Here is a 22,208-nt window from a genome sequence, read left to right on the forward strand (position 1 = left end):
TTTTTATTTCTCTCTTATCAGCTAGAGCCATTTTCGATAAGGCTCAAAGATGATGCTATCTTTTGCTAAGGCAAAGGATGGAACTAGTCACTTTCCTCCATTTAACACTGGTTTGTGTTGTTGTATAAATATCGTTTAATTTATGGGAAGATAACTTTTTTAGTTAGTTTGAATGAGCACTTTGTCTGAGTTCTCCTGTTGTCATGGGCATACAAAGGAGACTCTGTTACAGATTTGGATCTTTGAGAGGTATTCTTTGATAGGTAGCGCTTTGTAGTTGGAGCTGTGCACAAGGTGTTCCAGTCTTCTCCCTCAGTCTTGGCAAAAGCTGATTTGGGCATGTGAAACTCTGGTTTGACATCTGAAGTGATATTATCTTAGATGCTGGCACCTTCGTACTAAGCCAAACTGTATAGCCGTACTTTTTTTTTGAGCCAGTGTCATTCGCTCCCTTAGGTTTTCGCTTGTTACTCCTTGGTGTAATGACTGTCTTGTCTGATAACTGTTAGCTGTGGTATGTGACAGGTTCACTGTGCGTTTGCATTGCGCTGAAAGAAGAGATTTTCATATTGGGATGTGGCTGTGGTTCCATGGTCATTCAATCCAGCACATGTACAATTAAAAAGAATGGTACACTCACTTTTTCTCCTGCTCTATAGTATATTCTGACCCTTCCCTTGTGCTTACACTTGTATTTGTGAAGTTGCAGAGTGAGATGATTTGAGGAAATGATGTGGCTGAAAGTCAATCCAAGAAAAATATATTGACTGCTATGATTCATTGCATGATGGGACCCCAAGAGAGAACAGGGATTGCCCTTTCTGATGGTGGTACAGGTTCTTACTGAATTTTTTTGGAGCTGTAGCCATAGAAGAGATCACAGGAGCTATTGGTGCTATTTGTTATTTAAAGGGGAGCTGTCCTGAAGGTATGGGAAGATAATGTTGTATTTGACAGTTAAGCCAAGCCAGGCTGAGAAGCTTTGCCTCTGGCTGTTTGCTTTTAGGCTGTATTTCACCATTATCTCAGTCCTATAAGTCGTCTGGGGGGTAGCCCTGCAAATTGCATTGCTAGTAAGACCCAGGTTGAAAATAGGTATTTTTTTAAAAGGTGATTATTTTTAATCTGATTCATGTCAGTTTGTGTTGTGGCTCCATGGACAGTTGTATAGTCACAACTGAGGGGATGACAAACTGGGATACGGGAGCAGAACTTTCTTAAACTGACTTTGCCATCACTCAGCCTGTCATTTCACTGTGTCCGTGATAGGCTGTAAACCCGTGCCGACTGTAACAAAACTTTTAATGCCCAATGTGTTGGTGGCTCAGACTTGGGAGAAATTTGACCTAGGAGTTTTTGATTGAAAGCCTCCCACTCCCTCTGTAGGGGGGAAAAAAAAAGCCACGAACCCCCCTGACTTTACACAAACATTATTCTTGACAAACACTGTTCTTCCAGTGTTATTTTGCACCCTTCTGGCTCAAGTTACAGTAGTCATCTCAGCAAATTGTTGCAGAATCTTGATGTTTTTCTTGCCTATTCTAATTTCAGAGAAGAAGGATTGAAGAATTGTTAATTCTAGAAATTAGGCCTTAGCAAGTTAGCTAGCGCTGAACTGCTGAGTCAGATAGACTTTTTGTTTATTTACAAGAATATTGCTGCATTTAAGGAAAACCTTTCTCTAGCAAGCAGCTGTCATAATAAGAGGGATCTTGAGACAATTTAATACAGGTCTTTAACCTGTGCTGTCTCTTGCATATGCTAAAGCCTAGTGTAAGCAATTCTTAGAGTGTATATCGTGCACATTTTTTCCATGGAAGTTTTTGTCAACCAAAAGATGTTTGACCAACACCACTTCTCCTTTAAAAGTGATGTTTTAAAGCATAAAGTACATATACAGGTTGATTTTACTTCTTAGAAGTACTGTTTACAAAATCAGCATTAATTAGAGAAAGATAAAAGCTGGGATTATGCTCATGTTTTCCAAGCAGTGGAACTAAGTGTGATCAAAACAAAGCAGACAGCAAATATGTTGGGTCAGCATGATCAGGTAAAGTTGTAATGAAGTTTTCAGTTTTATATGACTTAAAATGCCCTCTCCAGAAGTTTGAGTATACAAAGTGTGGAAATGTGGAGCATTACAAAGATGTGTTAGTAAATGGCATTTTAGAGCTGTCACTGAAAGGAAATTAATTCAGACAGGAGGCAGGGGAAGAGGAATTTAAGCTGCAACAAGGAAGGAGGGCTTGGAAGAGGGAGTATATGCATAAGGGTGGAAGATGTAGGATGTGTAATGAAGACACTGATGGGGTAAGGCCATGGAGTTGAAATGCAGAAAAGTTTTGAGTAAAAGACCTAAGTTATCGTCCCTACCCTTCATATGAATTGGAGTATGGAAGGAGCAGCCTTGGAGATTTCTTATTCCCTTTTCTTGATTCTGGGAGTTGTTCTGGTTTTGGGTTTGGGATTTTTTTTTCTCTTTTTTTGTTGGTGGTTTTTTTTTTGAGATGGAGTGCGATGCATTCCCAGGTTATCAGCATCGTTGCCCATTTTCTTTTGCATAACTAGGATGCTAATTGCCAGTGTAGCTGTATATTGGACATTGCAAGTATGGATAGTGTTAGTTTCTTAGTTGGTAGGGAAAACTTTGCGGGAATTAGAAGAGTGTGGAGTAACAGCAAAGGTTTGGGGCGAGTACTGACAAATGTAATGGAGGAGAGGAAGGTCAGGGCTGTAGAGTGAGTGATTTTGGCGGACTTTATTTGTTCTTACAAGGCTCACACATGCTGCTTTTATTTGTCCCTGCTGACCTGCATGCTTGTTCTTTTTATAGTTTCTATTAGCTTCTTTGCTTTCTTGTAAGAAAATTGGACGAAATTAGAGGTCTAGACTATGTTGGGTCAACAGAGAAAGAAGAAATGAAGAGCTGGTATGCAACCTGTGCAATAATATGGCAATGGTAACTGTGGTTTAGGCACCAGAACATGAAGGGAGGAAAATGCAGTGCAGCGCGGAGGTAGGAATGACCAGTAGTGGTGTTCAGTGTTCCAAATGAAAAAGCTGTTAAAACTGGAATTTTTCAAACTGAAAAAAAATATTTGTGAAGTTCAAATGTGTACCACTGTAACTGCTGTCTCTGGGCAATTTGTACGGCAGTCACAGGCAATCCTAACATCCCAAACTTTCTAAATGTAAACTGTTTCTTTCCTTTGCCCAGAAGTTTGTTTTGAGATGAAATCATCACTTCTCTGTCTCCAATGGTTGTCATGGATGTGCCCAACTTGCCATCAGCTTTGACGGCAAGAAGATGCCCTTCAAGATAATCACTTCTTGAGGCAGCCCTCAAAATTCAGTGTTATACTAGGCACATGGGAGCCTTCAGAGTGTGTTTGTATGAGACACAGGCACCTTGTATATGTTGTATCTCAGCCAGGCTGTTGCAGGATCGTATTGTGCTATGCAACGCAGTTGGTCTTAAAAAGTAATTAAAATGTGTTCTGATAAATGCTGGGATTCAGCTTAATGGAGCAAAACAGAATTCACTAATATGTTACCTTAGGACGAGGTTATGTGCACAATGGATTCTAGTGCAGATTTGTACTGCAAGTAAATTTTGTTCAGGCAAATTTGTGAGGGTATTCTTTTGCTTTTTTGTTTGAAATTATGTATTGGTCTTCTTTTGGTCTCTTGGAGGATTGAGCTGAATCTGCTGCATCTTCTCAGGGTGGATGCAGACAACATAGTGCACCTGCTGCTTGCTACTGCAGTTTTCAGCGGTGAAAGCAATATGCAGTGCATGACTGGTTTGGCAGAACCGAATCTGGCTCATTGCTTCCTGTTAAGCGGAATCTAAACCATGTTGGTTTAAAAAAGTAAACCAAGTATCTCTGTCTTCAAGCAGTCTCATCTGTTTCTTATGGAACTCCCTTTACTTTGATCATTCCTATATTCTAGTGCCATATTCTAGAATGATGTGAGGCGTAACTAGTTAAGCATAACTTACCATTAATGACATTTTCTGTATTGAGTATATGTCCAAAGGAAGGTCTGTGCAGGGACAGTTAACTCAGGCCTTCTCTGCTGTAGTTTTTTCAAATGCAACTTTACTTAGCTCTGGTTTAGCTCTACCAATAACAAATAATGACAATGGGAATTCTATTATAGAAGGTGTTTCTATAGTCACAGGTGTTTTTAGTATTATGTTGTGCTAATCTGCTGAAAGCAGCATGAGGTGAGGAAAACTGTTGAAAACGTCACCGCTAGGAAAATCTTTGTTTACGCTGGTTTATACTTTGGTTCATGTTGTTACTAAAGCTGGAAAGGGCCAGAAATCCAGACACTTTTATTAAGAAATTCCTGGCACCATTTTTTATGCAATGTTTGTTTAGCTGCTTCTCCTCTACAAAGAAAGGACAACAGCAAATCTGGGACTTCTTGAACTTCTCTGTTTTTCCACCTTCCAAAATGGTGCTTTATGAAATGTATTTTTGAGTTGAAAATTTCTCTTCTAGATAATGTAAATATAGAGCATGTTATTGGCAGCTGGGATGAGAAATGAAATGCAGAAATGAAACCCTCCCCTTTCTTTAGTAACTAAAGACAATTGAAATATTTGGAACAATTGTTCTTCTAGTTTGATTTTTTTAATTGATCCACCCACCCCAAGTCTCATACGTTAAGCAGGGCAGAGTCACTTGCCTTTCTGTAGGCTGAGATTAAAATTCCCTCATTGATGGGCTTGCACTCTTTCTTCAATTTACAGAGACGTTCACCGAGTCTCCGCTCTGAGTCTTCACTGGAACAGAGTTTGCGGATTACTGTTGGTAATGACCGGTATTGCATTGGCACACCAGAGCGAAGGAGGCTGCCTGATAGACTGGGCTCACCAATTGATAACCTGAGTGACAGGTATGGTCCTCCGCAGATGGGGATTCAAGTGTATGAAACAGTAAGAACGTGGGAATGGCTGTATGGGGTGTGAGACCAAACATCTAATTAGCCCAGTGAAAGCCTAGGAAACGAGGGTAAGAGGGCAAGCATGTAGTGATGCTTTCCTCGAATATTCCCCCAGCCTTCACCAAGCTGTGGTGCAGGGGATTCCTGAACAGAAGTCACTGCCTGTGTTCCTAATAACTCTAAACTGATATTTCTTCTCTGATCTTTGTCAACTGCTTCTAAAACCCATATAAACTAAAAGTGCCCAGAGCAGGGGGGAGCTGCTTCATTTGACATTTCACAGCTTCAGCCACCTTCTTCTGTTTCTTATGAACCTACCTAGTCCTGACTGAAAGGAAGGTTGTTTATAGATAGCATAAAGCTTCAATTTCCTAATTTATTGGGAGAAATTATATACTTTCCTGATTTTTGAGAATAGTCCAGAAGAAAGCTCTAGTGTGGCTTGAAGAAGATTTATTATTCTGACTCTAAAAACCCTGCAGAAGAGAAGTGAACATAGTCTGCCAGTCTCATACATGATAAAATAATTATTAGACTTCTTAGGGTCCCTTGATTGGAATTGAAGAGAAACATAGCTAATGAAGAGACGTTAAAAATACTGCTGTGAACAGTGAAGTATAAGTATTAGTAGATACTGCTTGGAAATCTTTACCTTCAGTAGGAGAACAGGTATAATCTGTTAAAAGAAGTAAAATCAGAAGACTCTGTGCAAATAAAATATTTTTTTTTGTCTTGAATTGCAAAGTTGAAGGTGGCATAGTTTGTGCCCCAGAGCACAGAGTTGCAGTTTCAAGTCAGGGATAAGCATTCGGCACAAAAAAAAGCACTATAACTTCCATTTTTGATGCAAATATCCCCAACTGTTACAAAAAAAAAAAAAAAGAGAGAGAGAGAAAGAGAGAGAGAGAGGAAGAGGGAAGTGAGCAGAATAAGTACATTTGCTGTTTTTCTCAAGCGTAAGGTTAAGTTTCAGCAGGTGCAGAAAACCAAATGAGGCTTTAGTTTTCAGTACTGTCACTTTCACACCTTCACCTCAGTTCTCCTGGGACCAGTGTTCGATTTGTAAATCCCCTGTGCAGTCAGCAGTCTTCTGAATGAAATGAGTGCATATACCCAGGGAGAGTACAGCGGTTGGAAGGGGCAGGAAATGATATGTAGGAGAACTGGCACTGCTCTGGCAAATTAAGAGCATGCAGGTTGGGGGTTATGTTTGTCCCATTGCTTCCTTTTCTCCATCGAGGTTTTATATTGAGCCTGTTTTGTGGCTGTGAAGCATGGTTAGAAGTAACATCAGTGTCCTGGTTTGAGCGACACAGGATTAATTTCTCTGTCAGTAATTTTACTTTTCAGTAAGGTCTTTTCTAATGCTAGGGAAAACTGCATTTTTAGACGAGTCTAGTGTCTGAATTTGTGAAAATATTTACTTTATAGCCACCATGGTGTGTGGGTTTCAAGGTCTCGGTGTTTTTCAAGCTAGTGAGGTGCACGGATGAGGAGGAGCGAGACACAGGCACTTGACCCAGGCTGGCCAACAGGATTATTTCATAACACGAACATCCCATTCAATATAAATTAGAGACTTTGCTGAGGAGTTCTTCTCTCTTGTGATGGCTGCAATACTGAGAACTTCTTGCCCCGGTGCTGGACCCCTGAGCCCTTCCCTTCCTCCTGAAGCCATAGCACGCTCTCAGTGTCTGACATTTGCTGTCCACTGCTGGGAGTGCACAGCTTCCTACTGATAGACTTGGCAGAGTATAATCCTTGTGCATTTTATATTGGTATCGGGATCAATATTGGTTCTTTAGTATTATTAATGTTAATTATTTAGTCTTATTCTATCAAATCTGTTTATTTTTCAACCCTTGGGTTTCCTTGGTTTTCCCCAATTCCACTTCCCGGGTGGGGAGGGGTCATCGGGTGATAAGAATAATTGTCTAAATAACAATAAATTGTTATGGGTTTGTCAAACCGTAACAATCGGGTACAGTGGAGTTTAACATAGGAGTGAAAATCACAGAGAACTTTCACTTTATCTCTATTACTGCACCCATAGATGTAAAAAAATGGTCAGAATAGACTCCTGAGAAGGTATAAAAGTGACAGATGAATCAGAATGAGAATATGAGAAAGTGAGGCTGTGTAGACATCAGTTTTTAAATGACTTCCCATATATTTGTAGTATAGGTATGCAAGAATTCCATGTGGTTACATTTACTGTGGTTTTTTTTTCCAATCTGTGCTGGCTGCACTTGTCTGAGAGGTGGCCGCTGTCCAGAAGCTTAAAGCGTGTGGTAGCCTAGTCATCCCTTAGCTTTTCCTAAACATTCTAGGTACTACTTCCGACTTCCAAATTTCTTCACCATTTATCCATTTTGGTTATTTTTAAAAGACACTTTTTATTTGGTTAAGGACATTGTTTATCTTGTATTTTTTTGTCATGTATTTTTTTTTCCCCTCTAAGAGGCTGCCCTGGTACTGGGACACTGACTTTACATCTATCACTGGGCTTTAAAGTAGCCCTTATTGTGAATCATCATTGGGTTTAATACTGGGCATATCACATTCTTTTTTTAGCATGTGGTACGTTCTGATTCTCATTTAAATAAAAAAAAAAAAGGAAAAAAATTAATGTTTTCTGAAGATGTCTCTTCAAATTTTGAAGTAACCGGAGCAAATAATTCTGAATTTAGTTATTTTCAGCTATTTTTGGTAATTACTCAGAGATTTCAAGCAATCACTTTTACAAATTATTCTCTGTAATTTGCAGGGCCTTGGGACAGTGGAGAGGTTCTCTAGCCTATAAGGAAATAAAATACAAAAGGATGGAAATCAAGGATTCTTTTGGATCCTCCTGCAGCAGTGGATTTTCAGGATGCCTCAGGAGAATTTCTCAGGGTGTATATCCATGTGCAGGTCCATCCTAAAACATCTGTAAGAACTTGCCCTGAGTTTCTAGGGCAGCTGGCCTCCTGCACGTGTCTAAATAAGCATACTGAATGTTGCTGGCCTGTGGCTTCAAGGTCATCTAAGCAGCTTCAGTATTCTACTTCAACAGATTAGTATTTTTTTGTCTTCCAGAATCTCAGTCTATCAAAGTGAAAAATGTATCTTATCCCTCTCCCTGTCTTCCATCTCTCCCTCTGTCAGTATTTTTAAGACAATCTGTTGCTATCTGAGCTGGCATAAACTGTACAGAGCATCCCACCAATTCTTTCATCTGAAGTTAATGCAAAAGATTAAACCATATCACTGCTGAGACTTGGTCTGTTTTAATCTCTGCTCTGAAATAGCATTTTTTGGCATAATATCAAGAGTGACAGTTGGCTTGAGTATGAGTAGCTCATCTGACATCCTGTTCAAAGACTGTCTGTTAAGGTGGAGTCCTGTTGGTTGCTGACGGCATAATACCATTATTTATTTCTGTTTCTGTAAATGTGGATAAATATGTCAAAAAGGTAAACTTAACCTTACATTAGTTGCAGTTCTCTGTGGCATCATATCTATGTAGTCTATGGTCTGTTCTCCTTCTCTGAAACTGTAAAGACCAGTAATTCACGGATTCTGTGTTGGTGAAGGAATTGGAATGATCACAGTGGTACCACTTTTTATCCGCTCTCGGGGATGCAATAGCCTGTAGTGGACATTGCTGACTAAAAGCACCCAAACCAGTTAAGAGGGACATACCTCTGTTGGACTGTATTTACAGAAAACGTTTCAAAGAATCACAGCTTCTGTAAAGCAAATAATCCCATTCCTCACACCCGTATTTAATCTTTGGGTTTTAAATTGGCATCTTAGCAGTTCTGAGCATATTTGGAACATCTTTCTAGTTGTAAGTATTGTAGGTTTGCTGTTCCTTTCTTTCTGAAGTATGATTAAATATTCCTTCTGCTTTGTCACTGCAGTCAGGGCATTTTAATTGTAGGTGACACCTGGCAAGCGTGCATGCAAATTATTTGCACAAAATATCAGCTGAAGTTGTATGGTGAAATACATCTGTTACTCCACCAGGTGTGTTCATGCAGTTTGTATAGGTTTAGCAGGCTCTCAGAAAAGGTGACACTGGAATAGACATACCTTTATGTAGGCTGTGAACAGCAACGCTTATGTATGAAATTTAATTCTAGTTACTTTTTAGATATTTTGATGCTTTTGGAGGGGGTGGATGTGTGTAGTTTGCTGGAAAATGGAAAGGTGCCATCTAACACTGTCGGTACTGCCATATGCTGTGTTTGCCTTATAAGATGTGTTGTACTGATAAAGCATCTAATAACATGAAATGCTTTGCAATGATGCAGGTTAGAGCTAAAGTGAAGTTTGTGTTGGTTTTGTTCTTAAATATACATGTGTAAACTGTGAAAATACTCAAGAAAAAGACCATGTCTCTCTATGTCTATTCTTTAGTCTGGTGACTTTAACAACTGGGTCTATAATTTATCTGCAAATTATTTTGAAGATGTTATCTGGCATGACTTGATTTGTCCCTTCTCAGAGGGACTTCTCGCAGTAGGAGGACGTGATTTTTGAGGATTTAGGCAATCATACGTAGTTTATCTCAAGTTGATGTCTTTATCACTTGGGCAAGACATTCTCAATTTCTGTCCCACTGATTTCACTCAAGCAGTACATTTGCCTCCCATTCCTGGAGGATCTTGCTATAGTTTTGAAATTCCTGTGCGTAAAAACAGCAAGTGGATTGCTTTGTTTCTACCTGATCTAAAGAACAGTCTCAGTGAAGTTTTTAGGGATGGGGGAAAGGGCATTAGTTAAAACAGTACTCCTAATTGGAGGTGTGTGTAGGAATTGGTGCAAAAGAAGAGATGAAGCTAGCTATTCTGGTGTTGTGCCAGTTGCCCGTCCACTATGTGTAATAATGCAGAGGCTGGCACAAAGGAATGATACTACTACATTTACTACCCCTGGTTCATAGATACCAAAACCTGTGCTTCTTTTTGGGTATAGTGGTTCATGTGATAAGTGACAGTTGTGTCTACAGATCTGTTGCAAAAGAAAATGTTGCTAGAATTTGTGGTCCTTGTCCACAGCTGAAGATAAAAAGAGGATCTGGTTGCATTTGCCAGTGTGAAACTGAATTATACCTTGAATAATTCATATGAAATTTGACCTTGGCATCTTCCTGGGAGAGATGAGGAAAGGGATTGTGGTCTGAAATATGATAGTAATGTTTTTTTAAAACGTGTAGTCTTTTTCCTTCACAGGAATAAATCCATCCTATCAATTTTTCAAGGCTCTCCTTCTGCAGTATGAGTTGAATTGTTCATGTCACTGTGTTTGCAGGTGACTTCCTAGGAGGGATGTATAGTACCATTAAAAATAAGTCTTTCCCTCTTCCCCCCCCTTTAAGTAAGTAAAATATTTCTGTTTAGTGATTGAGATGTTATTCTGAAACCGATTTGGGAATTTCTTACTCATGAGTAGGAGTAAGACTTAGTTTACTCTGACTCAAATACGTATGTTTATTCCATGCTTCTCTTACACAGGGATGATATGGCTGATGGTCCAATATTCACTAGAGGCCTCTCGTGTCCTCGAGGCCTTGAGAGATACCCATCGCATGAAGATCAATCTTCAAGTCCCTTCATCATAAGACATGATGAAGACTACCGCAACCGAGATGTTTTCCTCCACCGTTCAGATTATAGTCCGCATTATGGTCGTCGAGAAGAGCTGCCTCGTGGATCTGACAGAGATGGTGACAAACTCAGGAAATCCTCCTACCCGTCAAGGCCAGAAGAGAGGGGACGAGAAATAAAGCGTCCACGGTACGAAAAGGACGAGAAGATGCATGGTGTGAGTGGAGAGCATCAGAGTTTCTCATCAGGAACGCGAAACTATCGCAGACGAAGCCGCAGCCGCAGTAGAAGCCCGAGCCCATCGTACTTGAATGAAGAATTCCGAGAGCTTGACCGTGCAAGGAGGAAAAGAGAAGAAGAAGAGCGTAGTAGAAACTTGAATCATGATGTTTCAGGCAGTGGTTATGTGATCCCTGGCTTGACTAACACACTACAGACTTCTGAGCCTCGATATACGTATAGGCCTGAGGAAATCCCATCCATGCCCAAAAAATCTATTTTGAAGAAACGAGTGGAGGTGGAAGTAGAGTCTCCTATTCAGGTTTGATCTGTGTCTGTCTGTGTATATGTTTCTACTTTCCAAAACAGTCACTTCATGATACAGAATGTTAGTTTGATTTCCAAAATAGAGAAGTCAAATCTTCATGTTTTCCTTTCTTTGAGAGAACAAGTATCTTTTTGCAGGCTTATACAAATTAGGATTGCAAGTTAGAAATTTTAATCAGTGAAGACATTTAATCAGGAATCATATCTATATAAAATATGAGGCAGAGTAAAATGTCCTTGTTGAAATTCAGGCCAGGATGCTGAGATCTGGGCCAGCTTTTATAGGAAAGCTGAATCTTTTGTATCACAGGCAGCCAGGACATTGATCAAAGCTCTGCCTGTCACAGTGCCTCTTTCTTGTTTTTTTTAATAGACTTAGAGAACTGCCTAATGCATCCTCAATAACTCTGGCTGAAAACATCTTTGAGTTGCCTTATTTTTTTTCCTTTGTACTGTAGGCTGGGATCAACCCTACTTAATTTGTACCCAAGCTATACCAATTGACTCTCACAATTAGAGCAATGGAAAGACAAGCAGTTGCCACCACTGTGATAAATTGACTTTTCTCATGTTTTACTGCATCACTTTTGATCTGCCTGTTGTACTGATCAGTGTTGGTTTGACAGTGACATCTTCGTCTCAGGAGGTGTTCCAATACTGAGGATCCCATTCTATATCTATTATTGGAAATCCTATTTAAGATGGCATTAATTATGCATATCTGAAGAAGTAACTGAGAGTAACTCCAGTGCAGTTGTTTTTACCTCTCTTAAGGTGTTGAAATCCTGTTTGTCTGTGATTAAACTTGAAGCGTAGCCAAATTTATATTATGGGGTTTCAATTTAAAAGTTTAAGTTCTTATGCTTGCAAAAAATGAATGAAATGTAATTGTGATTTTGTGTATTCTCTGAGATAAGAGTTCACCGCTGAACATGATGGTCCAGAACCTTTAGGCAAGGTTTGTTTTGTAATCTTCTGTGTTCTCTTTCAATGTATATTGTCTTTTCTAACTCTCTTCTTCGGCTATGAACTCAAGGAGAAATTTAACATGTTCCTTTGTTCTGTGAGGTATGTCGTCCCCTCAGAAGGTACTGTACTAAATAGTAACTTCTCTCTCTTTCAGCCTGAGGGCTTTTCAAGCAGTCTGGCTCCCAGCAAGGATCTTCCTCTTCTTTCTAGTCATTCAGCTTTGCCCCAGAGCAACGACACAGCTCCTTTTGCCTCTGAAGTGGAGAACTTTCTCAAACGGTTTAGCAAAGACTCTGTTGTGGAGTCTGCAAACAAGGAGTTGCATGATGGTTTATATGAGTGGAGTTCACTTTCTGGGGCTCCCAAAGATGCTTTCACGTTTGAAGAGAAGTTTGGAAGCTTCTTAAGTCACAAGGAAAAGGTAGAACCCAAGTCAGAGCCTGCTGATCGCCATACTGACTTCCTGCTACCTCACGAGAGGGCCAGTCAGGATGGCAGTGGTTTCTCCCGAATTCTAGGCATGATGGCTGATTCTGTCAGTGCTCAGGAGAAGAGGAGGCGTAGTTTTCCTGACATTGAAGATGAAGAGAAATTTCTTTATGGTGATGAGGATGAAGACACCAAAACTGAATCTCTCCCTGTTCAGAAGCCCCCAGCGAGTTGTGGCAATGATATAATAGGCCAGAAAATGAGCCCACCTCCTTCTCCTGCTTCAGCTGTCAAGCTGGATCCTTTAGAAGACTCTAATGCTGAGTATGCAAAGATCCATGACTTACTCAAAACCATCGGACTTGACATTGGTGTTGCTGAAATTGGAAAACTGGCTGTTCGTACCCAGGAACGCCTTCATGGCAAAAAGTTGGCATCTCGTTCTCCTGATCGTCGCTCTTCAGATCCTCGCAGACTGGACCCTTGGGACTTGCGTCGCAGCCGGAGTGACACTCGTTCTCCTGAGTCAGGCCAGCAGTGCTCAGCATCACCTCCAGTCTCTTTCCAGCAGTCTAAAGATGCGTCCGCTCTTCAGAAATCAGAATATATTAAGAACAAGCCAATAGGACAGGATATACCTCCATGTGCACCAGAACAGCCTCTTCCTTCTGTCTCTCTCATTCCCTCAGTTCCACCAGCTCCCGCTAGTTTGCCTCCTACACCTTCTTCTGTTTCCCAATACCAAATTCCCAACTATTCCCAGTTCACTGCCACTCAAATGCCCCAAAATTATCCACCTCCCACAATGGCTCCTCCAGGATACGATGCCTATGGGCACTATATGGCGTATGCAGCCCCTGGATGGACTATGTACCCCCCTGCCCAGCAGCCTAATCCTACACTGCCAGAAGCTCATGGTCTTCTTACTATGGCCATGTCAGCTAACCCCACACGTCCCAACCTCCGGGTGATTGAGACAGTGTCCATGGGAAAGGATGTCCCTGATTTAAAAAGAGATGGCTCTGTGCTCGTTCATGTCCCTACGACTCCTGCTCATTCCAAAGTGCCCCTTCGTTTGTCTTCACACCCTCTCAAAAATACCACAGAAAAGATGTCGGATGAAAAAAATCGGGCAGCTCAAAAACAGAAGGTATGTTATCTATTCTGATACATCAAAACATATTGGACTGCTTGACTGCTGGTGTAGAAGCTTTTCCACTTCAGCTGTGCCTTTTTTTTTTTTCTGAGTGGCTCCAGTTTAAAAGCAGTCTAAATTTGCTTTTGTTAAAGATTTCTAGGCATTTGTCTGTATTACTCTATGACAATTCTAAAAAATGTATTTAAAATTCCCCAAAGTTGTATGCCCTTAGGTTATAGCTGAACAAATGAAATCAAGCACAAAGTTGAAGTTCTTGGGGCCAGCCAAAATCTTATAGAAAAAATAAATGGTGGCCACAACATGCTCTTATTCTGCTGAGCTTTAGATATTGAAATACCTGAAGATGTCTGGATATATAAATACTTAAAGGGTTGGTATAAAGAAGATGGAGCTGGGCTTTTTTCAGTGGTGTCCAGTGGCAGGACAAGAGGCAATGGGCACAAACTGAAACACAGGAGGCTCCACCTGGACATGGTTATATCTATATTAGACATGGTACAGTAATACCATGGTTATACCTATATTAGACACTCTTAAATACATACCAAAGGATGCTATTATTCACAGTTGCATACAATTTTCCTTCTACATTCGTATTAATTATCTCTTATAAGAATCACAAAATCAGAAGAACTTAAGGGAAACTGTTCTTTACTTGGTACATCTGACACCAGTTTAGATTATGGGTGTTAGTGTTTTCCTCTTCTATTTACCTTGGTTTGTATGATAATTAGAGAGTAGTGGGGAAGAACATATTTTAAAATAGGAAGCTATAGTTAAATAACCGTGTAAGGACTGGAAGATTCCTGAAGGTTGTTTGGGTTTTCAAACTGGTGTCCTCTCAGTCTTGGTTTTTAAAATAAGGGCATAGACCACAGAAGTATTTGGGTTGGAAGGCACCTTTAAAGATCGTCTAGTTCCAACCCCCGTGCCATGGGCAGGGACATCTTTCACTAGATCAGGTTAGTCAAAGTCCCATCCAACCTGAACTGAACAGTACCAGGGATAGGGCATCCACAGTTTCTCTGTGCAACCTGTTCCAGTGACTCACCACCCTCACTGTAAAAAAATTCTTCCTTATGTCCAATTTAAATCTACCCTTGTTTATTTTAAAATCGTTGCCCCTTGTCCTGTCACTATCAGCTTGCGTAAAAAGTCTTTTTTCCACCTTCCTTGTAAGCCTCCTTTATATATTGAAGGGCAGTAGTAAGGTCTACCCAGAGCCTTCTCTTCTCCAGGCTGAGCAACCCCAACTCTTTCAGCTTTTCTTCATAGGAGGGATGTCCCAACCCTCTCATCAATTCCATGGGTCCAACAGGTCCATGTCTTTCTTGTACTGGGGGCCCCAGAGCTGGATGCAGTACTCCAGGTGGGGTCTCACGAGAAGGGAATAGAGGCGGAGAATCACCTGTCTTGATCTGCTGGCCATGGTTTTTGTGCAGCCCAGGATACGATTTGCTTTCTGAGCTGCAAACACACATTGCTGACTCAGGCCTAGTTTTTCATTTATGTATGCATATCTGCATTAGAGACATTCTTTCAGTGTAGCTGTGCTAATGGTACATTGTGTTGGTAGATCTGCTAGTAGAAGAGCAGCACATGGCAGAGGCTGGAAGCTTTTTGCCTACTTAGTTATATCGCACTCCTCAGAACAGATCAGGCCATGGAAAGATGGACCACTGAATCCAAGAGAGGCTCAAAAGAAGTTCCTTTAAATTTTTGGTCTGAGATGACCTCTGTGCTTTTTGTTTGAAGTGACTTAAAGAGGAGTACTTACACAAAGTGCTACATCAGCAGATAAGTGACTTTTCACTGCTTGCAGGAATAATAATTTCTTCATCTGACATGGTTGAAATTTTGTTGTTAATGAAATTTGGCACTTCTGGAAGAGCTCTGTAGGCTGAAGGTGTATCACTTTCTCCTGCCGTGACATGCCGCTGGTAGCTCACCTGTGCATCTCAGAACTTCTAGGGGTTTGCCTGCACTATAGACTTCTTTGGCTTGGGATTAGTCCACCATTTTTTTGCTGGAATGGCTTGGAGTATAAAAACTTGCATGCTCCAGTTGATACCCCTATGCTGAGAGAAAACCCAGAATGAAAGAATGGTGTTTTGGTGATTAAGGAAATAAAAAAAAAAAAAAACAAAAAAAAAAACCAAAAACCCAAACTTGTGGCATTTAAGACATGGCCTAACTGTGTTGGTAGAACTCCTTCCAGGGCCTACTCCAGGCAATATCTAGGGATCCTGCCAACATTTACATCGCTACAGTAGTAGTGATTTCTGTAGGGAAGACAAAGCCTTGGGTTAGTTGTTGTTTGTTCAAGGGAGAAGTCAGTAGTAATCTTTAAGAGCATTGTGGAGATAAAAAAAAAAAAAGGAATTTGTCTCTTGAAAAATGCAGCTGGGAAGGAAATTGAAAGAACGTTTCAGATTTCATTTTAGTTTAGTTGATTTCATTTTAGCCTGGTTTCCTTTTGTAAGAATGAATGAAAACAAGTGAAAAGTGGATTTGTGAGCTCCTCATGCCAGAGTTTACCTTATTGAGCAAGAAACAAACTTCATCTGGGTGTTTAATTTTGGACAGTTATGTCTGCAAAATGTATTTGGTGGTACAGTTATGATCAGGCTGAAGCAGAAGCCTAAATAATAGCTAAAATTGGCCAGAGTCAAAACAGGAGGCAAGGTGAAGGGCTGTGAAGTCTTTTGTCACTGATAGAGCGTGCCGACGATACTGCCTAAGCTTTGGAGAGCCATTTAGCATGGATCTTGCTTACCCCTGTAGAAGATAGTCAGTTGAGCCTAAATGCCTTGGGAAATGGTGCAACCAACAAAGCAGTTTTGGGGAATACACTGCCCAAAAGGAAAAAATTGCCTTCATACAGGGTTGAAGCGTGAGCACGTGATATAGTTACCTGTAGATGCAGAGGAAGAGATGTATTTGTTGCGTTAAAATATTCAGGTACATTTTGAGAATAGTGAGCAGTGTTCTGTGACTGGCAGACTGCGGTCTTGCTGACATTCTTGTAAGACTGATTAATCTTTGTTGGGAAGAGAAGAAAATCCAGTCCCCTTCCAATCTGTTTAGGTGATAGAAGAGAGAGAAAAATTGAAGAATGAACGAGAAGCACGGCAGAAGAAGCTTTACTATCTGAAGACTGAATTGGACAGGCTTCGTAAACAACAAGGTACAGTGCATTCCCAGTACTCCGCTTTTTTTTTTTCCCACTGGGATGTGTCACAAGCCCCAGTACCTGCTAGGAGAAGTGAAGACTAAAATAGTAATAGTCTGCAGTTTAAAAATAGTATTTTCATACTCTGGGCAATGCAGAACTCTTGAGAAAGCGGTGACCTAATTACTATATTAAAATTAATTATGTCAAGATTTGGCTGTTACACTGAAGCACACAGTTGCTTTTGCATATTCTTTGGCAGCTTGATAAGTTAAATGAATTAAATTTTTTGCATTTTAGTGCTTCTTTAGAAGAAGTGAGAAATAGCAACTGAGGACACATCAGCGTGCCTTTCAGTTTTTCACGAATCTTATTTGAAGAAGGAAAAGTCCTGCCTAGACAGAGCTAACTTTTTTATTTTTAAAACTTTTGTTTGGTCCAATTAATACTAATTTCCCTCACCTTTGGAAAATCATGCTTCAGGTTAGAATGTACGATTAACTTTCATGTTTGGTCACACAGGGGAATAGTGATTATTAAATTGATTCCCTCTCTTGAGGATTATGGTGCTGCTTCTGTTAGCGGTGTATATTAAGGCAACCTTTATAGAGGTGGATTGTACAGATATAATGGTGCTGTACCTGAGCGTCAGTTCCATCTTTACAACTTTGCAGTCAATATATAGTGGTAATATTTTATATTAGTATTTTAATTGTTGCTGGAATAGTTGTACAGATCTTAAGACAATTTTCCTGTTGCATTTCCAACTCTTCTACTTCCTTGATTGGCTCAGGAGAGATGTTGAGAAAAAAACGTCGTGAGAAGGATGGACACAAAGACCCGTTGTTGGTTGAGGTGAACAGACTACAAGAGAATATTATGAAGGAGATTTCAGAGCTGCATAAAGAATCTGATGCTGCTGACAAGAAGCAGTCTGAGCTTGACAAAGTAGCACAAATCCTGGGGATTAACATATTTGAAAAACCTCGGAAACCATCTGTGGAAACCAAAGATTCCTCGGAAAAGAACAGCAAGTCAGAAAACGCAAAAGGTCTGGAGAAAACATCTTCCAACAAGGTAAAGTCTTCTGGCTTATATGCTAATGATTTTCCCACTATGAGGAGAGGGCACTGGGGCGACAGCTACTCCCAAACATTTACTAGAGGATCATTTGGTGTCTTTTGTTATCACATCTGACATGCTGGTTTTGATGGTGCATGCAGGTGAGAGTCAATGTATCAGCGTTTATAATTTCCCTCGGGGTTTGTGCAGTTCAGTACCATTTGCTGGTTTTGATCTTGGTTTTGCTGAGGCGTTGGTTGGATTGAACAGCATTACGAGTGTTTGTAGCTGTTTGGGTCCCAATGCCATACCAGGAAGACAGACTTTTTTCCCTACATTTCTGGCATGGCCTGTCAAGGAGGAATGTTTGTAGCAGCAAAGCTCTCTGCAACTTTGGAGCATCTTGGTCTTCTCACTGGGTGATGCTATTAACAAATCGCAAGACTTACATATGAACGTCAGCTTAACATGATTATTATGTACATGCTACATGTTCTCTCAAGAAATACCAGTGTGCATCAGTATGGTCTCTCTGTCATGGTCTATACTATTGAGAGCTGGATTTACCAAAACAGGCTTATCACATCCCAGAAGATAGTTTTTACTGTGGAAGTAGTGTACGATAGTAACATCTGAAAGGTTACCCATGTATTCAGGAGATCAGTTATCCTGCTTTTCAGATGTTTATTCATATATGTAACTGAAATAGCTGATGGGAGATGGTAGATGCTTTTTGTGTAGGCCTTACTGTATATTTTTTGCAGAGAGGAAGATGTTAGTAGGGTAAGAGATACTTCCTACAAGGTCATTCAGATCTGTGTATCCTGTAAACTTTTTCCTTATGCTTCATCCTGGTCTGGGTCAGAGAATTCATTAGATGTCTCTTATTTTAAGGGGCTTGCTTTTGTGTTTTGTTTTTGTTGTTTCTTGAAGCATTGCTGAAGTTTAGTGTCCACTTACTTTTACAAATCATTTGCTTCAGTCACCACATTGTAAAACTAAAGCAGGCAACAATGTCTGTTAAATCCTACATTGCATTAAGTTACATGGCTTACTTTTCTTGAGATATGGCATGTGTGAATATATTTTTAATTATTTTAACTTTCATTGTTTGTGTTGTCCAAACCCATAATGACTTGATCCTCTTTTCATAGTTCCTTGTTTTAACATGGAAAATTCTGAGTTCTGGTCAGGAACATTTAATATTTTCAGCTATCTGTAGGCATACAGGACACTGCCCTTAGTCTCTATGATTCACATTCTAATTCTGATTGTTAGATTTTTTTAATTAAAAGAAAGACAGTGCAGGCTTTTTGACAGCAAGATCGGTTGACTCTGCCAACCTAAGGGCAAAACCACATGCCTTTTAGCTTATTTCCAAGCTACCTTGTGGTCCCTTGCTGCTGAACCTGTGTCTGTGTGTTGTAGTTACATTGTCAGTGCAGAGGTGAAGCTAGCCTTGTTGTACTAAATAGATAGATCATCCCTTCTGGTCTCTAAATAGCAGCAAACTATAAAGGCATCTTTGAGCTGGGGTTAAGCACAAACTGGGGTTAAAAGTTGGCTGTCACCTATCTATGTGAGAAGCTTTGTCTTTTTAAAGTTCTGAGCAAGATAGTATTTTTATAGGATATGTTGGGTGGGTGTATGTCTGTAAATAACATAAACAATGATGGTTCTCAGACATCATGAAGATCCTTCCATGCACTTCTGTGGATCATAAGTTGATCTTCTCATTGTTTAAGAGAATGTCAGCTTTGCTATGTTCTTGCAGACAGAATATGTGCAAATATTCACTGGGTCACTTCCTACTCTGCTACCAAATCTAGATCGTATTGGGATATGGATATCTGTGGGGTGCGTAGTGGCCTGGGTGTCTTCTCAGTCTTTGATTTACAATGTATGTTGTGTGGGGTGGTGTTAATAGGAGAGAATCTACCCCTGTTTATCAAAAGGAATTCAGAGCAAGGCAGACGGTATTTAACAATTTTGAATCTGCTGTAGTAAATTTGTTCAACACCGATAGTGAATAATTTGGAACCCATGCAACCAACTTGGGTCTGCTAAATTAACGTGCTATTCTTTCCAGACTGCCGTGCAGATTAGAAATGATAACATAACAGGTTTTCAGCCATGGAAAATGTAACTCAAAACTCAAAACACATCTTGTACTATCATAATCTAAATTGGCAGGGCTTATTCATGGGATTTCAGGGACTATTTGTTTTCCTACTCTCGTGGTGTTAGTGTAGTATTAATTTTTACTAGAGTCCTGAAATGTCTGTGTATCACTGTATGGCGTCTTTCTGTACAAATCAATGTAAGTGCAGATGTCACATGCTTAAATCACAAGATGCTTCACTTTATATACTTAGGTATTTAACAGAACACCATCTTTCTATTATTGCTAAGCAATGAGTCTTCTGGAGAATTTAGGAACTCTCAAATAATCTCATAAAACTGATTGAGTGAAATACTTTTAGTCAACTAATTCTTACTTCCTTTTTCATTCTGCTTTTATCCAAGTACTTTTATAGTAACTTCTGAATGCTTCTAGGGGGACGGGACCATTTTAGGTCTTCTGGGCACTGTTTGGCTAGTATGGTAAATTGGAATTATTCATATCTTTATGTGAAACCCATGAAGTGGGAAGGGTGCATGCCATAGGGAATTTTTTCATTTGGTTCCTTGATTACCTACAACCATCCAGCCATTACATCTGGGAGCCTTATTGGAAGCTCTTCACTGTGGCCACGCAGCATCCTAGTCGGCAATACCAGCTCTCTGAAACAGTGGAATTAGCCTGGGCGCTGAAAAGCAGGTGATATATTAATTTTTTTGGGGTGCGTGTATGTGGCTTCTGCTGGAGGCAGGTTCTGAGTTCTAGAGCATTGCGTCTGTCCTGCCTTGTCTTAGAGAAGTGTTTCCTTTTGTTCAATTTAGGAATCAAAAGCTACTAATGAAAAATCCAGAGGTAGAAGCCCGAAGCCAGCAGAATCCTCTTCACAGTCCTCCAAACATCCTTTCCAGCTGGCCAATATTTATGAATATTATGATGCAGGGAACCACTGGTGCAAAGACTGCAATACCATCTGCGGGACCATGTTTGACTTTTTCACACACATGCATAATAAGAAACACAGACAGGTATGTTGCAGGCTTCCTTCACTAAGTGCATTTCATATTGTTATAAATATTAACACTAAAACATACATCACAGAACTACATTTTACAAGAGAACCTGAAATAATAACGAACCCAAGAAGTTGCTTACCAAATTCTTTTTCACTAATGTTGGACTTGAGCAGTTTGTACAGCTAACAGTGTGTTCCGACTAGTGTAAATGGGGCCTGTGTTCAGTTCGCTCAGGAACAAGCGTTTGATATTTGTGTTTCATATGTTTCCCTGTCCTTTGCTATCATTTACATTTTACCCTTCTCACAGGTTATTTTCTCATTACAAATTGCAAAATGGGAGGGGAAAGAGAGGAAAACAGTTCCTGTAAATACTTGCACGTTGATTTTAACGTTGTGTTCTGAAAGGATGTTAAAAAGGAAAGGGATGTTAAAAAGGACAGACAAGTGTACTTGCCTTGCTAGTGTAATATATGAGCCTGTATACCTCTGTCACTGTGCAAATAGACCCTGGATCCTTACAACAGACCTTGGGCTTCGAAGACCCAGAGTGAGACCAAACAAGACTCCATAAAACGCATCGATAAGATAACTGTTCCTGCCAAAGGTACGTTCATTTTTTTTAACTTGGGTATCATCTCCCTTTGCCATCCAGCAGGTTCCAGTTGCTCAGACAAAAGAATTTCAAAACTTTACCGTGTTATAGGAGCTCATATAGATACTGTATTACTAGGTAAAAGGCAAATCATTTAATTTCATGGTTGTTCTTGTGGAAAAAGTCATGAAGCAAGAGTGTAGGAAAACATAGCATGGTTCCTTCTCTTCTTTAGAGTTTTTTTGTTTTGTTTTGAATATCAGGTGACTTTTTCTTTCTCCAGTGTAGTTACGAAGTAATTTTTGCTAACGTATTAGAATTTAGAACATGACCACAAGAGCTTGCTGTGTTTGGGCAGATCTTGCGCAGTACTCCACACAGTCTTGCAACAGATTCTTCCATTCAATACGTTTTTAGTGGAGGTGTCCCTGAAAAATCACTGATGAGTACTTGGTAGAGCATGGATACAGAGAATCTGAGAAAGCCATATGGAAGGGGCAGCAAGGCATTTGAAAATTAATGTAAGATTTGAAATCTGAATGTCTAAATAGGACTGCCGGTGATTAGTCTCAGTTTATTAATTTGTTACATA

General features: G+C 40.0%; 1 protein-coding gene across 2 annotated transcripts in view; it reads left to right on the forward strand.

The window, feature by feature from the left end:
* The window catches only part of ZNF318 (zinc finger protein 318), a 29,032-nt gene that overhangs the window by 1,330 nt on the left and 5,494 nt on the right, over positions 1-22,208 (forward strand). For both annotated transcript variants that reach the window (XR_010070286.1, XM_063328779.1), the window contains exons 2-8: positions 4,763-4,908; positions 10,458-11,091; positions 12,220-13,644; positions 16,741-16,840; positions 17,619-17,902; positions 20,831-21,034; positions 21,529-21,628. Coding sequence is in view for 1 of the 2 variants with exons in the window: in XM_063328779.1 (XP_063184849.1) it covers positions 4,763-4,908; positions 10,458-11,091; positions 12,220-13,644; positions 16,741-16,840; positions 17,619-17,902; positions 20,831-21,034; positions 21,529-21,628 (2,893 nt within the window). In the remaining variant the exon portion in view is untranslated. The remainder of the gene's footprint in view (positions 1-4,762; positions 4,909-10,457; positions 11,092-12,219; positions 13,645-16,740; positions 16,841-17,618; positions 17,903-20,830; positions 21,035-21,528; positions 21,629-22,208) is intronic.

The sequence above is a fragment of the Chroicocephalus ridibundus genome, chromosome 3 (genome assembly GCF_963924245.1).
Source record: "Chroicocephalus ridibundus chromosome 3, bChrRid1.1, whole genome shotgun sequence".
NCBI lineage: Eukaryota > Metazoa > Chordata > Aves > Charadriiformes > Laridae > Chroicocephalus > Chroicocephalus ridibundus.